The sequence below is a fragment of the Ochotona curzoniae genome, unplaced genomic scaffold (genome assembly GCF_017591425.1).
Source record: "Ochotona curzoniae isolate NIBS_2020 unplaced genomic scaffold, NIBS_Ocur_1.0 contig_2754, whole genome shotgun sequence".
NCBI lineage: Eukaryota > Metazoa > Chordata > Mammalia > Lagomorpha > Ochotonidae > Ochotona > Ochotona curzoniae.
This window is the reverse complement of record NW_024465582.1, coordinates 29,675,661-29,689,706: the sequence shown is the minus strand read 5'-3', so window position 1 is coordinate 29,689,706 and position 14,046 is coordinate 29,675,661. Positions and strand designations below refer to the sequence as shown.

Below are 14,046 nucleotides of genomic sequence, written 5' to 3'. Positions count from 1 at the left end.
TATTATTAATTTCAAATAAGCGTAGAACATGCAACTTTCACAGTGCTGCGAGATATGCATTTCCAAGCTATGCTGGTGTGAATATATACATGGTTAAACTAGTAAACATTAAAGTTCTTTTGAATGGAGAGGACTTTTATGTGCTTCAGGTGCTATTTTAAAACACAGTCTCTACTCCCATATTTGGGTTAGCAAATATAAAAACAAAAGCATGTTTTGTAGAATGAAGTTTAATGCAAACCAGATTTTTATTTAATCCACTCCCCCCCCCAGCTTAGCACTTACCACCTTTGTGACCTTGAGCTGTACTCGGTTGTGGCAGTTTTACACTGAGAGCAGTCACCTCTTCTGAGTAAGTTTATCATGAGGATTAATTTGAGGTAGTATGTATAATCAAAAGCAATATCACTTACACCTTTCCACACATTCTGTGTAAGAGTAGCTGAAGTGCTTTAAAAATGGCCATCAGAGAGAGTCATTGCCTACTCACAACTTGTCATGACGCCACAATTCTTTTTTTTTTTTTTGGAAGGTCAGATATACAGAGAGGAGGCGAGACAGAGAGAAAGATCTTTTGTCTGCAGGTTCACCTGCTAAATAGCTGCAACAGCCAGAGCTGAGCTGATCCAGAGCTAGGAGCCCAGAGCTTCTTCCAGGTCTCCCACATGGGTGCAGGGTCCTAAGGCTTTGGGCCATCCTCTACTGCTTTCCCAGGCCTCAAGCAGGGAGCTGGATGGGAAGTGGGGCTGCCAGGATTAGAACCGGCACCCACATGTAATCCTGGCATGTGCAAGGCGAGGGTTTAGCCACTGAGCATGGTGTAGGCAAACATTTTTAAATACAATAGGACAGGAAGGGGAGCAAAGGAGAGCAGAAGATATAGATGAAAAGTAAGAAAAGTTTTACAGAGCAAAGCTAGTATTCATTGTTACATCTTGGGTGATAAATTATGAATAATAAAAAAGAAAAAGCATTGACTACTCTGGAATGCATGATGCTGACTTACTATCCCAAGATGGCGAAGGAGTTGTTATTGAAAGAGATCCCATTGTTTTAACATTAGAGGAAAGTCTGTTGATGGTGTTTCTGTCTTTAGTTGAATAAACTTACAGAAGTAATGAAATAAGTAAATATGAAAATTCAGATTTTTATTTTGAATGATTTATTTTTATTGGAAAGGCAGATATACAGAGAAAATAAAGAAACATCTTCTATCTGCTGGTTCACTCCCCAAGTGGCTGCAACAGCCAGAGCTAAACTGATCCGAAGCCAGGAGCCTCTTCTGGGTCTGCCCTGTAGATGCAGGGTCCCAAAGCTTTGAGCCATTCTCCCCTGCTTTCCCAGGCCACAACAGGGACCTGGATTGGATGCAAAGCAACCAGGACACAAACTGGCACCAACAGGGAATGCCAGCACTTGTAGGCAAACGCAATTTGATCTCTTGTGCCATCTCCAGAATGTTGTATTAATAATGAAATAAAATTGATTTCAGCCAAGTATGCCCTTCAGCCCAGCCCTGGCATGCACTGGTGGGCGGCAGATGATGCCACTTAGCCCAGCCTGGGTTTCCTACTTAGGTGGGTCAGCCTGACCCAGACATGCCCAGTATCCCCCATTTTACCATTGTGGAAAGTCTCATGTTAAACTGGTTCTGTTTTCATTAGCACGGTCATAATTAGGACATTTCAGATAATTTTGTGGTATTTTATTTCTTAACATATCTTTTGCCATCTTGTTACAAAGCTTTTAAGAATCATAAAGCTAAACTTTAAAAGATCACAGATTACTTTTTCTATGTTCACTTTTGCACAAATATTAACAAAATTTGGTTGATTGACATGTGTTCATGAGGATTAACTGCGAAGACTTTTGGTGTTTACAGATCGGCTTTCAGAAGTATAAAATCACTAACCAGACTAATGATATGTGGATTTTTTTGTTATCAGCATGTTATCAGGAGGTTCCGATGGAGTGATTGTACTTTATGACCTTGAGAACTCCAGCAGGCAGCCATACTACACGTGCAAAGCAGTGTGTTCCATCGGCAGGTATGTATTAACAGTTAATTCTTGAATTTTAAATAATCGAGTACCTTTTGCATCCGATGCAAAACATTGAAGCAGGAGTCTTGAATGGCTCAGGCAAATTTAGAAAATGAGTAAAAAGTAAGAGAAGCCGAAATAAGAGAAAGCAGCTGACATGACAGGATTTTGGTTTGAGTTCTTCTGCATGTCACCAGCACAGATTCAGCTCCGCAGAGACACCTAATGAATACCTTCCTGAGGTCTAGAGTCTCAAGCACTTTTGAGAAAACCCAGGTCGATATAAACTTGCCCTAAATTACAACCTAATCTAACACAAGTATCCATTATACAGTCAGCTGGGTAACCGTTGCATCCTACAGAGAGAAGGATCAGGAGTCTGTTAGTTCCCACATTCATCCCCAGGTCAAGGTCATGTACACCTCCCATTGTTCTTACTTGACCCTGCATCAGTGCAACCCCAGGGCTCCACAGTATTGTTACTAGAAATAAAAGGATGGATTTAGGTAGGGAAGATAGTTTAAATATCTATATGATGGGGAAAGAATGGAAACATGAGTAGGCACTACAGTCTTTGTATTGTTACAGCTGTCTCGAGGTCAGCACAGGCACTGAAGACTTTTCCTTCTGGTCTTATTCCCTGTGGTACAGTGAACTAAGCCATCTCTTGGAACATTGCTACACCATATCAAAATGCTAGTTCAAAAATCAGCTGTTCCAGTTCCAGTCTAGCTTTCTACTAAAGCACCTGGGGAAACACTAGGTTATGGACCAAGACCTTGTAACCTTACCACATATGTGGGAGACCTGGATACATTTTCAGGCTCCTGGTATTTGGGAAATAAACCAGTGACTGAAAGATCTCTGTCTATCTTTCTCTCTCACTTTGCCCTTCGAATAAAAAAGGGAATCTTTAAAAAAATGTTTCCATGGGCCCAGTGCGTTGGCTCTTCCTAGCACCAGGACCCCATATGGGTGCCAACGCTCCACTTCCCATCTGGCTTTCTTCTTTTGGCCTGGGAAAGAATAGAGAATGACCTAAAGCCTTGGCACCCTGCACCCATGTGAGGGACTTGAAAGAAGCTCCAGGCTCCTGGCTTCAGATCAGCTCAGCTCAGCTCTGTGCAGGCATATGGGGAGTGAACCAACAGATGGAAGATCATTCTGTCTCTTTGTAAATCTGAGCTGCCTTTCCGATGAAAATAAGTAAATCTTTAATCTTTGGGCTTTTTGTCATGTTCTCATTTCTTTAAGGCACACTGTACATTTAAAGGGTAGTCTTTTATCTGGGATGCAATCTGGAGTCAACCTTCACTCTTTAAAATCAGACCCAGTTTTGGCATGTCTGTATGAAGTTGCAGGAATCTCCCATGTGTTTCATTGTAAGAAATACCTAATTGTACAAAAGCACGAATACTGTAGTGAACTGTTTACCCATTACCCAGCTTCAGCAACTAATGTAAATATTCCTGCTTCACCTTTACCCTCAGCATGACCACCCCTAGAGTTATTTTGAAACAAATCCTAGATAACATTTTTCAACCATAATTATTGGTGTGTATGTTTTTAAAAGACTTTAAAAGCATAGCCTGTCCTGGAAACCCGTCTTCCCATCCAGCTCCCTACTTGTGGGCTGGGAAAGCAGTCGAGATCGGCCCAAAGCCTTGGGACCCTATGTGGGAGACCTGGAAGAGGTTCCTGGCTCCTGGCTTCAGATCCACTCAACACCAGCCATTGTAGCCACCTGGGGAGTGAATCATTGGATGGAAGATCTTCCTTCCTCCCTACCTCTCCTCCTCTCTGTATGTCTGGCTTTTCAATAAAAATAAATAAATCTTAAAAAGAAAAAAAAATGTAAAAGCATAGCCACACTGCCATTACCATCACCTTACACGGGCAGTAATTCCTGATAGTAAATGTCCTCTCAGAATTCAAGTTCCCCTCCACGTCTCGTGTCTTTACCAGCTGGTGTGGGGAGAAGTTTACCAAGATTCAGTGCTGATCACCAGTTCAGAGCACATACTGCAGCTCTCAGGACAGAGCATTCTCCTCCACCGGGGATGTGATGTCCTGATGTCTTTGGAGTAGTGGGATTCGAAACAGTAGGGAATCCCATGGGCATCCATCACCTGAACTCTTTTTTTTTTTTTAAGAGTTTTAAAATTTTATTGGAAAGTTGGATATATAGAGAGGAAGATCTTTCAACCGCTGATTCACTCCCCACGTGGGGCCGCAACAGCTGGAGCTGTGCAGATCTTAAGCCAGGAGCTTCTTTGGGGTCTCCCACATGGGTGCAGCGTCACAAGGCTTTGGGCCATCCTTGACTGCTTTTCCAGGATACAAACGGGGAACTGGATGGGAAGTGAAACCACCAGGATTAGAACCGGTGGCCATAGGATCCCAGCGCGTGCAAGGCAAGGACTTTGGCCACTAGGCTACCACACCAGGCCCCACTTGAACTCTTGTCATAGAGTTCATTGATGAGAATCTGTATAATATAGCATTCCATGAAACCATGAAGCACTAAAAAGCTAAGCATGGTAATGCTAATACAATGACACATGAGAAAAAAAATCCAAAACCAAAATTGGTATCTCTTACAATTAAGACAAATCACCAACTCCAAGCTAGAATTCCAGCCTAACTTGCTGATCCCTCTAGACTGTCAGAACTAGGAAGTCTCCTTAGCAAGAGGCAGGCCTTCCGGTCGCACTGTGGAACCCTGAGATGCCTGGACAGCTGGGACACAAGCTCGTGATTGAGTAGCCATTCGTATCCTGCCCGAGACTGCCGTTTGTTCTTGATGCAGCGCTCGTTTGGAAACTCAGGCAGTCACCTCTGCTTGTTGACCGTTGTTTTCTAGAAGCCATCCCGACGTTCACAAATACAGTGTGGAGACTGTACAGTGGTACCCTCATGACACGGGCATGTTCACATCAAGTTCATTTGACAAAACTCTCAAAGTGTGGGATACAAATACACTACAAGTAAGTTCATGAAACCTTTTGAAATTGCTCTGTGGGATGAAGGAGAGTTTAAACTTTAAGTGTGTTCGCGAGATTGCTTGCTAAGTAGTCTACCTTAGATGTGAAAGCAGTGTGGTGCTCAAGGAGAGCCGGATGGCATAGGTCAGCTCTGTAACTGACCAGCTGTTTCTCAATGAGCCAACATCCAAACCTTTTCTTTAAGTGGAGGCCGTAAGTGTGCCTTAAGGAATGATTATGGGGATTAAGTGAACCAACAAGTACCTAAAATAGAGCATATCTGTAAGTACTCAGAAATCGCTTAGTGTTCTTTTGGTTTTTAAGATTTGTTTGAAAGAGTGACAGATGATGAGAAAAAGACCTTCCTTCCGTTGATTCATTCCCGCAATTGGCCACAACTTCCATGGCCAGGCCAAGCTGAAACCAAGAACCCAGTATTGCATCCAGGGAGCTAAAGCGTCACCTGCACCTGCCTTCCCAGGCACATTAGCAAGTAGCCAGATGAGAAACTGAGCAACTGGAGCTCAAACTAGTGCTCTAACTTGAAATCCTGGATCTCTTAACCCACTATGACATACCACTGCCCTCTATATTGTTGTCTTTATGACCTGAAAACAACAGTTAGATAATTCAAGAAAGAAAATGACTAATATGATAGCCCAGTAAAAGGTTGACCGTGTGCAATGGTTTTTGTGGCAATTGGTCAGATTTTAATTTCTGTGCTTTCTATTCCCCTGATTTTGTACCTATCTACAAGATCGCTCAACAGAAATGTAGTGTCATTCGTTGAAAATTTGTATGCTAAACATCATTGTTTCTCATATTCATATTCTCATAAAATTGCAGCAGATTTTCCTTTAGACTCTCCTGCTTTTGCTTCTTGTTTCACTCATTGTCACTACACATTAAAACTACCAAAGGCTCCTACGTGGTTTCCCTGCCTTATACTTCTTCCTGTGTTTTCCACAGTTCCATCCCCAAATTCATCTTTTTGTCACATCCCTACACAAAGGCTAAATTCCCATTCTGCAAATTCAACCTAGCGTTAAGTTCTCCCTAATTTCATTTGATTCCATCACTTGTTTTCAAAATAATTCACTGCAGCTAACTTGATCTGCTTGTGCTTGCTGATCACATCTTGATTGTATCATACACATTACCTCTAGCCCCTTTCTCAGCACAGCTTTTCCCTTCTTCGTGGTTGTGTCACAAGGTTTGAGACCGTTTTAATTCCTTAGGTTGTTTGCAATAAAAAGGTGATAGTGTGTGCACTGGTTGGAGCCCTCCTGCATTGCTTGGAGGGGGCCATTGCTTTTCAAACCAGTTCTGCATAGTGTGAAATGCAGTTATCTTACGAACAGTGGTATATACCACTCCTTGGTATATACCGAGCAGAAACGAAAGCGCACGTGTTTGTAGCAGCATCCTTCCCACTAGCCAAAAAGTGGGAACAACTGAAATGATGCGTGTGGAACCTACCGACTGCGGAATATGTACAAGGAAATGTTTAGATCCATACGAAGGAATGTTATTCAACAATCAAAGGAAATCAAGTGCAGATATTTGCTATACCTTGGAAAAGCCTCGAAAATAGGCTAAATTTTTAAAATAATGCAAGAGGAAACAGGTTAAATAAAAAACTTGAGCAGACCATCTAATGCGTCATTCCATCCACATAAATCCCAGCAGTAGGCAAGTCGGGGCAACTGCTCACAGCTGTCGGGTTGCTGTTTGGATGATGAATGTGTTCTGAAATGTATTCTGGTGATATTTGCACTGCTCCAAGTATCCTAAAAATAAAGCCCCCAACTCAAACTAGTGCACTGAATCATATATGGATTGTATTTCAGTAAGGCTGTTATTTTGTAAATATCAGTAATTCAGTTCTCTGCCTTGGGAATTATTTTTTATAAAATATATTGCTTTTTTGTGAGATGGGAAAGGTGGTAAGATGGTGAATTCAATTTTAGATTTGTTAAATTTGACCGATTTATAAGAAATCCTAATGCAGATAATCCGAAAGTTGAGATACACCTAGCTAGAAATCAGAATATCTACACTGGAAATACAGATTTGCACCTACAGGTGGCAGTAAAGAGCAGCACGCTTAGCCCAAAGCCTTGAGAAAGGTTAACTTAGGACGCAAGGAGGAAAACAGAATCTGCAGAAGAAGGGTAGCCAGTGAATCAGGAGAATCAGGTGTGTGGAATATAATAGAAGTTACTGAAGAGGATCTTTGTTCTGTTTTTAAGAAAGATAGTGTAGTCAGCTGTGTGAATGCTATTGATGGGTAAGATAAGATAAAGAAGTTATTAGTGATACTGGAAGAATAGTGTAAATCACAGTAGTGGAAATAAAAATAAGATAGTAGCAAGTTGAGAAATATATGGGAGATAAAGAATTACAAATAAGATTTTTATTTAAAGAGGGGAAATGGGGTCAAGGGGTTTTTGTTTTGCTCTCAGGAGGGAGGTGCTTTAAGACTGAAAGTGAACTGTTGGTGCTATCGGGAATGAGCCAGTAGGGAGAAGGTTGTAGATAACTGAGAGACAATCCAGCAAGTGAGATTTCTGACCGTGCTAAAGAGAACTGAACACACTTTCTAGAAATTTCTAGATGGGGCGCCATCTTTCCCCCGGGCTAAGAGTGGTGAAGCAACAGGAAAGAGGAGGAAGTATTTTTGTGGGTTGTTGGTAAGATATCAAGGGAATTCTTGACTGAAAACCGCCTGCATTCTCATTGAAATGGAAGGTGTGAGCACTTGGTGGCATTCAGTGGAAAGCTTGTAGAGTGGAGAAGCCCTGAAATAGCGGCAGGAGAGCGCACAGGATACTGGTCAAGTCCGGCTGGACCGGCCGTCACTACTGAAAGCCCACTGGAAGTGTGTGTGCTCTTCTAGTAAAACTGCTCTGCCTGTGACAAGATATTCTTTTTCACCTGGATTGGGATTAGCCATGTCTAGACTCTGGACAAGACTGGCTCATGCTTGTTTTTGTAAATAAAGGTTTCGGAACACAAACATATTGCTTTGCCGCTGCAGTAGCAGAGATGAGGGGTTGGTCCTCAGTACCTCTGTCCCTTTGTGGAAGAAGTTTCTGGCCTCTGTGCAGATACCACTGGATGTCAAGTCAGCCCAAGTCAAGGTCATGGCCAGTAACAGGATCGGGGAAAAAGGAGCATTGGCCGTTAGCAAGTGTTGGGTGTTGGAATCTAAACTGGAGAGAGAAAGAAATGGACAGGGAACTGGTAAGGTTTGCACGGTTTATTCCAATGAGTTCAGAATCATGAGGGGAGAGGACAGATGGCAAGTGGCTGTGCTCATAAACTGCTACCATGTGTTAAAATGACCGACTTTAGGGGCTGACATTGTGGCACTGCAAGTTAAGCCATCATGTGACATATGATATATAAGCCATCGTGTAAGTGCTGGTCCACGTCCTGGCTGCTCCACTCCAAGTCTCTGCTCATGTAAATGTGAAGGCACCAAAGGACAGCCCAAGTCCTTGGGCCCCTGCAACTCGTGTGGAAAATCTAGATGGAATCTTCGGCTTTTGGCTCAGCCTGGCCCAGCCCCAGCCCTGGCAGCCATTAAGGAAGTGAACTAACACATAGGACACTTTTCATGTCTTACTCGCTCTAAAACTCTGCTCTTCAAATAAATAAAATTTTTAATAAAAAAAATAATAATTAGTTTTGGGAGATTATATCCTTATATTTGAATTAGTGGAGTTTTAAGACAGCTGAAAGTATGGAAAAAATAGAAACTGTATTGCCTTGTTTTTATATTTGTAACTTACACGTATTAAATGTCTTTTGATTACCAGCCTGCAGATGTATTTAATTTTGAGGAAACAGTTTATAGCCATCACATGTCTCCAGTCGCCACCAGGCACTGCTTGGTAGCAGGTTTGTACTTGTCTTCCTTTTGCTTTTTTTTTTTTAAATGATCTATTTGTTTGAGTTATAATGAGAGAAGGAAAGATAGGGAAAGAAAAAGAGATCTTCCACCTGGGCCCAGTGCAGTAGCCTAGTGGCTAAAGTCCTCACCTTGAACGCTTTGGGATCCCATATGGGCACCGGTTCTAATCCCGGCAGCCCCACTTCCCCTCCAGCTCCTTGCTTGTGGCCTGGGAAAGCAGTGGAAGATGGCCCAAAGCCTTGGGACCTTGCACCCACATGGAAGACCCACAAGAAGCTCCTGGCTCCTAGCTTCGGCCACTGTGGCCACTGAGGGAATGAATCAACGGATGAAAGGTTTTCCTCTGTGTGTATCTGACTTTCCAATAAAAATAAATAAATCTTTAAAAAGAGAGAGAGACAGAGAGCTTCCACCTTCTGGTTCACTCTCCAGATGACTGCAACTGTTGGAACTGGCCAGTGCCAGGAACCAGGAGCCTCTTCCGGGTGTCCCACTTGGGTACAGGGGTCCAAACACAGAGCAGTCTTTTGCTGCTTCCCCACATGCGTTAGCAGGGAGCTGGGTTGGAAGTGGCACAGCCAGTACGCAAACTGGTGCCCACAACAACTTTACTCACCACACCACAACGCCAGTCCCTTCTTTTTATTTTCACAATTTCTCCCTTTTGTATCTACTTACATTTAATATATAAGTTTTAACTGAAATGAAATTCACAATTCTTATTTTTTAAAAAGGAGTGCATGCTACAGTTTACACTCAATTCAGCGGATACTGTACAAAGCAGACACTATGTTAGTGGCTAGAAATCAATGATTAAAACATGCTTCCGTCCCCTAAAGAATTACTTTTAAATCAACAAAGTTTCAAAGGTTTTGCATGAATAACATAGGCAGTCTTTCCAGTTTGATCACTCTAAAATGAGGAAGTTATTTTCCTTCTAGGATATTGATTCAAATTAAATATCCATTTCATACGAAAGCACAGAAGCTTCACAAACAGAGCAAGTGTTTGGCCTGCTGGGAAAATGTCCTTTAGGACAGCGACATCTCCCATCAGTGTCCACCTCCTGGCCCTGAGCCCTCCTTGCTGGTACAGACCCTGTGAGCAGCAGTGCTGGCTTAAGTAACTGGGTTCCTGCAACGCAGCGAGGAGATCTAGCGTGCATTCTCATCTGCTGCTTCAGCCCTGTGGACATCTGAGAAGTGAACCATTGGATAGACGCTCTCTCATCCTGTGTCTCTGACTTTAAAATAAATACATGTGTATGTACTTAATGTTCATATGTAAGGAAGCGTAAATGTCTTTTCTGTCACCCGTACCTTGTGATTTCATCCTTTTGTGGTACTGTGAGAATGCCCTCTCCCCGCGATATCAGTCACCTGCTTCGTCTATGAAGAACAGTTTCTTTGAGGTCTTTCCATCTGTGTCCAGAAGTGCTGTGGACCTACCACTACTGGTTCAAAGTATATCTTTGACTTGGTAAAACTAAGCTATTGAAATAAACCTACGTGGTGTTGAATTATGTATGTACATTTACTTTTATATGTGTATATACATACATTCTCATAGATGAGCTCTATAATGGAGACTAGCATATTGGGAAGTGAAAATAGGTTGCAGTATGCCTCTCTACTCCCGAATCAAAGGAGGACTCCCAAGAAACTGTTAAATATGCCTTAATAATGTAATACTAGGCTTTCCAGCATTGCCTGCAATGCCATGATACACTTAAATAGCAAAATGTTGGACTTGTGACTGCTGCTGAAGGGACTACACTCTTGTAATAATATGGGCAAACGGGAGGGCGGAAGGGGAAGTGCAGGGCTGAATCCCCATATCTACAAAACTATCATGCAAAGTAATAAAAAAGTCCTGATTTTAATATTATATTTTGGTATCTCACATACAAAGGGATTTCAGAAAGTTCATAGAAAATATGTAGTTTTGAAAAAAAAAAAATACTGCATGGATTTCAAAAGGTTTTGCACCAAAATAAACGTATCTTCTAATTTCATGTATTCAGTAACTTTCTGATTCCTCATCAGGGAAACCAAAGTATTACAGTCCTCTCGAGACTAATTGTATTTCAAAACAGAACCAAGTTCTCTTACTACCTAACTATAGGATTTCTAATAAACATAAAATGATTTTAAGTCAGTATTCATAAATTTTTGCATTGCTTCATGGGTACAATGACAATGTCCTGATTCCTGATGGTAATGTTGTTCCCTTTTGTGGATAGTTTATGATAAACTTTTCTTAAGAGGTTTTTGCTTTTGTTTTTGCAGTTGGTACAAGAGGACCAAAAGTACAGCTTTGTGACTTAAAGTCGGGATCCTGTTCTCACATTCTACAGGGTATTTTTCTTTTTAATTTGAAAACAACTGCTACTTTGAGTAAACTGTTCAATAAAAGAAGCATTTTTAACAATATCTTCTTTGTAAGTGACATGACTAATGTGTTTGTGCTATTTGCTAGAGTCAGCAGAGAAATCAAGGGCGTTCTATGCATTATTCTCATAAAATTAAACCATTGAAGAGAAATTAGTATATGAACCAGTAGCTGTAGGGAAAACTCAAAGGATATGGACATAGATGTAACTCAAAACTATGTGATATCTACATTTTAAAAGATGTACACTTACATCATTATAATTTTTAAATATCATTACTTTTGTTCTGGCTAATGAGTTAGCCTTATTACTAATATTTAGGTGAATTCTAGGAAAATATTGAAATAATACTTTGGTAAGGGTATTTAATTTAAATTATTTTTACTATGTTTTATCAATATTAGATTATCTAATTCTAAACAATAAAAAGATGGAGCACTATTCAGAAAACAAAAAAAAAAAACAAGAATCTTCAAAATCTTCATGGAAAATATGCATTGCTTTTAATTCCCCATTTCCATGAAAGTTTTGAAGTCAACTCAGTTACATTGTTGTTCATCTCTAAGAAACACATATTACTAAATATATCAAGTGAGTGTGATGAGATGGATAACTTTTTTATTACATTATCATGAATTTTTATTATAAAAATATGAAACTTTTATTCCTTAAAATGTTTTACTGCTATGACTTTGTTATGGAGCTAAGTAATTGAATTTAATGGATTGGTTAACGTTGGCTAAAAATCATATTTAAGAAGAACCATTAGGTATGATTATTCCCAACCAAAACCAGCCCTTTTATAATAAATGACAGTATTTTAAAAATTCCCTTATAGACTTTACATATAAATACTTACTATTTAGTCTAATTTGTATTGGAATTAGGCAAAATTAATAGCATTTTGCCATATGATTTTTCAAATATTTTGCAAGACTTTTCATGTAGTTATATTTGCAGGTCACAGACAGGAAATACTGGCAGTTTCCTGGTCACCACGTTATGACTATATCTTAGCAACAGCAAGGTAAATTGCAGTTTGTATGATTTTGAAGTTAATAATAAATACTTTAAAGCTACATGTATACAAGATACAATATTTTGATACATTTACTTAGCACCATGGAAACAAAAAAAATTAAAAAGTTAAAGCAGAGAAATAGAAATCTTCCTTTGCATTGTGATTCTTTTTTTTTTTTTTTCATGATGCAGCTCCATAGGCTCAGGGATTTGGCCTTGGACCCTTCCCATTCCCCCTGCCCTCCAGGGTTTTCCCGTATGGTGTTACAGTAATGTAGTACCTCAACAGCAGTCAAAAGTTCATCCCTCTGGCATTTAAGTGGATCTTGGCATCAAAAGCATAAACAATAATCAATATCCTAACGATGTCGTTGGGAGTCCATCTTTTTATTCGGGACACCACAGTGTATTTTGACTACTCGCCAGTGCATCGTAATTCTAACCCTAACTGTCCGTATTAATGATGCTTACCTTCTAGAATAAAGAGAAAACATGAGAATCTTTGTACCGTCATGCTTGCAAATTAAACCAAGCCAAAGGGAACAAGGACTTTTTAATCCTCCTGGCCCAAAACTTCCCTGCTTTTATTTTATCCCTCTTATCTGCCGCTAACATGGGTCTAGGATAAACAGTTCAGGCTTTCGCTCCCCAGATTGTCACTGTAAGGATGCTCTTGGCTCTTAGTTGTGTGGACACATTGCCAACTGCTACCTCACCTTGCTTCTAAAAGTTGCAGGAAGTGGTTGCAAGAACTGGTCCTTTGCTGCTTTGGATCTGCAACATCTCAATAAGCCCTTTGTTTCAGAGATTTCTAGGTATCAAGAGTGTTACTTTAAAAACAGAAAGGGAGGTGTTAGTTGAACTCAGGTATGCCAAGCATTGTGCTGACACACTACACACAGAATAGCCAAGGCTTCAGAGCTGACAACCCTGGCATGAGGGGTATGGTTAGGAAGTTAGTGGTTACGCCTGCTGTAAGATGCTTTTAGTAAAAGTACATTTTTGTTAGGTATATAGTAAAGAAAAATGAATCATCAGCATTTAATTCTAAAAGAATTATAAAGTTTTGAGGGATTTTATTTGTGTGTTAGAGAATTTACTATTAATAAATAATAAAAACTTGAAAACATAAATGAAACGTATGGTAATTCATTAAAATGACGTGGATAAGCCAGTGGAGTTAGAGTATTGTTAAGATCTGTGTGAGCACATGATCGCATCTTTGTAATTGGGAGCGTGTTTCCTTAGGAATAAGGTCTGAAATTGACATATGATTATGGCTTTGCCTTTCTTCTTTTAGTTGAAAGACAATGAAAATGTGCATCTAACTGCTAGACAACATTAAGTCCTCGTGTGGCAAAGATTAATTTGAGCACAGGAAACCAAACAAAAATACTTTGCCCTCATAATTCACTTCATTCTCATTTTTAAAATAGACATAAAAAGCACCAAATCTACACCACATTGATTTTAAGCAAAGTAAAATTAGCTGCTGATTTTTCTAGACAACACTTGGGTAGCAAGCAAAAAGCGTAGAGTATCAGACTTTCAGCAAGCTTCACATCCGTGTTGCCGTTGAGGCACAGAATGCTCGTGTCTTTGAAAACAGTGACATGAAAAGCAGAATTTTGTCCTCATGATCTGCAAAAAAGCAAGTTACCTTTTGATGATTTCTCACCTTTTTTGTTG

The 14,046-nt window shown here is 40.2% G+C and overlaps 1 protein-coding gene and 1 long non-coding RNA gene across 2 annotated transcripts in view; both read left to right on the top strand.

Moving 5' to 3' along the window:
- The window catches only part of ERCC8 (ERCC excision repair 8, CSA ubiquitin ligase complex subunit), a 31,232-nt gene that overhangs the window by 2,945 nt on the left and 14,241 nt on the right, over positions 1 to 14,046 (top strand). The window contains exons 3-7 of the mRNA XM_040977583.1: positions 1,947 to 2,048; positions 4,906 to 5,029; positions 8,851 to 8,932; positions 11,234 to 11,302; positions 12,298 to 12,364. Of these exons, the coding sequence (XP_040833517.1) occupies positions 1,947 to 2,048; positions 4,906 to 5,029; positions 8,851 to 8,932; positions 11,234 to 11,302; positions 12,298 to 12,364 (444 nt within the window). The remainder of the gene's footprint in view (positions 1 to 1,946; positions 2,049 to 4,905; positions 5,030 to 8,850; positions 8,933 to 11,233; positions 11,303 to 12,297; positions 12,365 to 14,046) is intronic.
- Positions 11,311 to 11,500, top strand: LOC121154563. The gene is made up of 2 exons (XR_005883555.1): positions 11,311 to 11,348; positions 11,391 to 11,500. It is a non-coding gene; the product is annotated as an uncharacterized LOC121154563 (long non-coding RNA).